At 38.0% G+C, this 2,777-nt stretch overlaps 1 protein-coding gene across 1 annotated transcript; it reads left to right on the top strand.

Annotated features, from left to right (window-relative positions):
- The first annotated feature begins 426 nt into the window (after positions 1–426).
- LOC123236094 (olfactory receptor 4F15-like) lies at positions 427–1,374 on the top strand. Its single transcript, XM_044662356.1, has one exon. It carries the CDS (start codon positions 445–447, stop codon positions 1,372–1,374), a length of 930 nt encoding a protein of 309 aa, XP_044518291.1. The 5' UTR covers positions 427–444.
- Positions 1,375–2,777: the final 1,403 nt, after the last annotated feature.

Here is a 2,777-nt window from a genome sequence, read left to right as displayed (position 1 = left end):
TTGTTATGCATGAACTGAATCCTTCCCATTTCCTGTTTTTGTCTGGCCTGCCCTTTGAATTAAGAAAGAATTTTACATTATAATATAAAACAAAACTTTAAGTTTTAAATAAAACTTTATTTTTTTAACGTAAAAACCATTCTTAGCTCCAGAAATAGGCAGGGAGTCTTCACCTGAGGGTTTTTATTTGCTGACCCCTGTCCTATATATGCTCTAAAGGTCCCTTCTGGTTCTAAATCTATGATACTTTGATCATGCAAACACACTTCTCATGTGCTAGTTTGTGTCCCTTCTAGTTTTTGCATTATCAATGCTTCGAATCAGGACCATTCTTAAATCAGTCTTAAGGCAAGGATTACCTATACTTTTTGTCCCTATGCTTCTGATTTTTACCTTGTTTTTTGTTCTCAGGTCATTTCAGTGTCTGTAATATCAACTGAGTCAATGGAGGGAGCAAACGACTCTGTGGTCTCTGAGTTTGTGTTGCTGGGAATGTCTGCTTCTTGGGAGATGAAGATTCTCCTCTTTTTGTTTTTCTTTTCATTTTATATAGGCATTATGCTGGGAAACTTCTTCATTGTGTTCACTGTGATTTTTGATTCTCATCTTCACTCCCCTATGTACTTTCTGTTAGCCAACCTCTCACTCATTGACCTTGGTCTTTCCTCTACCACAGTTCCAAGGATGATCATTGATATTTTTAGTGAACACAAAGTCATCTCCTTCCCAGGTTGCATGATTCAGATATTCTTTATCCATGTCATGGGAGGAACTGAGATGGTCCTGCTCATAGCCATGGCCTATGACAGATACACAGCCATATGTAAGCCTCTTCACTACCTGACTATTATGAACTACAAAACATGTACTTGTTTTGTAGTGACTGCCTGGGTGATTGGGGTGATCCATGCTGTGTCTCAATTTGTTTTTGTTGTAAATTTGCCCTTCTGTGGCCCTAATAAGGTTGATGGTTTTTATTGTGACATCCCTAAGGTTGCAATACTTGCCTGCACAGATACCTCTTGGTTGGAGTATGTGGTCACTGCTAACAGTGGGCTTATCTCCATGGGCACCTTCTTTCTCCTCCTCATCTCCTACATTTTCATTCTGGTTACTGTCAGGCATCACTCTTCAGCTGGTTTGTCCAAGGCTTTCTCCACACTCTCAGCTCATATCACTGTGGTGTTCTTGTTTTTTGTTCCCTGCTTCTTTGTCTATGTATGGCAAGTTCCCACTCTGTCACTGGATAAATTTTTGCTCATTCTAGTTTTTCTTGTCACTCCACTCTTGAATCCTGCCATATATACACTGAGGAACAAGGATATGAAGTTGGCCATGAAAAGACTGACAGAGAAGATTGTGAGATCTAGGTAAATCTTATAATGGATTTTGTCAAAGAAGACCAAAACATGCTTTGGGCAGCATTGAACTAATGAAAGTTGATCAGGCACTCAAAAGCTTGTCTATATTCTTATTTGCCTTAATAAAAAAAAAAAAAGATCATTATTCCAGGGATGAAGCAGGTGGGTCCAGTGATGACGTATGCAAGTCATTGAATCCTGCCTTATGGATGGAAAAGCAGATGGAGAAGCATGGAAAGGTCTATGAGATTATGGAATAGCACATTCAAAAGAAAAATTAGCTAAAAATGTTTAAAGTGAGTATATTACTGTGGGTCACTATGAGAGATGCTGGATTCTTTTTTTTCTGTTTAGCATTGGAGCATACACTTTATAAAATAAACTCTTACCTTCTACATTAGAATCAATACTTTGTATTGATTCCAAGGCAGAAGAGGGATAAGGGCTAGGCAATGAGGGTTAAGTGACCTGCTCAGGTTAAATTAAGAACTGTCTGAGTCCATTCTCCTGTCTCTTGGTCTGATTCTCAATTCACTGAGTCCTAGTTGCCCCCTCGCAGCTTGTACTTTTGATCAGGAGCTCAATTCCATATGTCATATGTCCCAATCAATACCTGAGGGCACTTTGACATAACCACGAACATTTCTATGCCTCACTGCCTATGAGAAAGATACTTGATGCATAATATGGATTCTGTCCCTTTCTTAGTAGTGGTGCTTTTCTCTCAGTAGTCCAGGATTTGTTGTAGATCATCCACTCAGATCAAGTAGTCCATATTCTCCATTCTTCTGGCTCCTCTCACTTTTTACAGCACTGATTGAGTGACTCATTAATTCATCTCTAATTCAAGAATACATTACAGAGGGACATTATATACCAGGAAACAAAATAAAAAGTATTACTGTACAATCTATTTAGTTCACCAACCCAGTGACCCTGCTCCCAATTAATCCAAAAGTTAATCAGCAAAGAATGAATGATGAATTATAAAGCTTTAACTAAATTATTATTATGTGTCAAATACTATGCTACAGTATAGCTATTGGGGTACAAATATAAGAAAGAAAGATAGTCACTGATTTCAAGGAGCTCACATTCTAATGTGAGGAAACTCAACATGTAAAGGGGAGTTAGCATATACCCAGCAGTGTGATTTGGAAATGGTGGCTGGAAGTGATGATTCCAGGCTGCTTCCAGGCAAAATAAGGTAAAATCCCACTTGTCATAATCCAAGGTGGTTCGAGGATCAGAGTTCAAAATTTTAATGAGAAGGGGATGAGAAGAATAAGAACTATTTATTACATGCTTACTATGTGGTAACTACTGTGCTAAGTTCCAAGAAAAAAAGAAAAAATAAAAACAATTCCTATGTCCAAGAAGCTTAATGTTTAATGCTTAATGTGAATAGGTACCAGG

Source organism: Gracilinanus agilis, chromosome 2, assembly GCF_016433145.1.
Source record: "Gracilinanus agilis isolate LMUSP501 chromosome 2, AgileGrace, whole genome shotgun sequence".
Classification (NCBI taxonomy): Eukaryota; Metazoa; Chordata; class Mammalia; order Didelphimorphia; family Didelphidae; genus Gracilinanus; species Gracilinanus agilis.
The sequence above is the reverse complement of the archived record's forward strand: the minus strand, read 5'-3'. Positions and strand labels throughout refer to the sequence as shown.

Bases quoted from the DNA above. Each gene is read 5' to 3' on its own strand.
- LOC123236094 (XM_044662356.1), top strand. From the start codon at position 445: ATGGAGGGAGCAAACGACTCTGTGGTCTCTGAGTTTGTGTTGCTGGGA.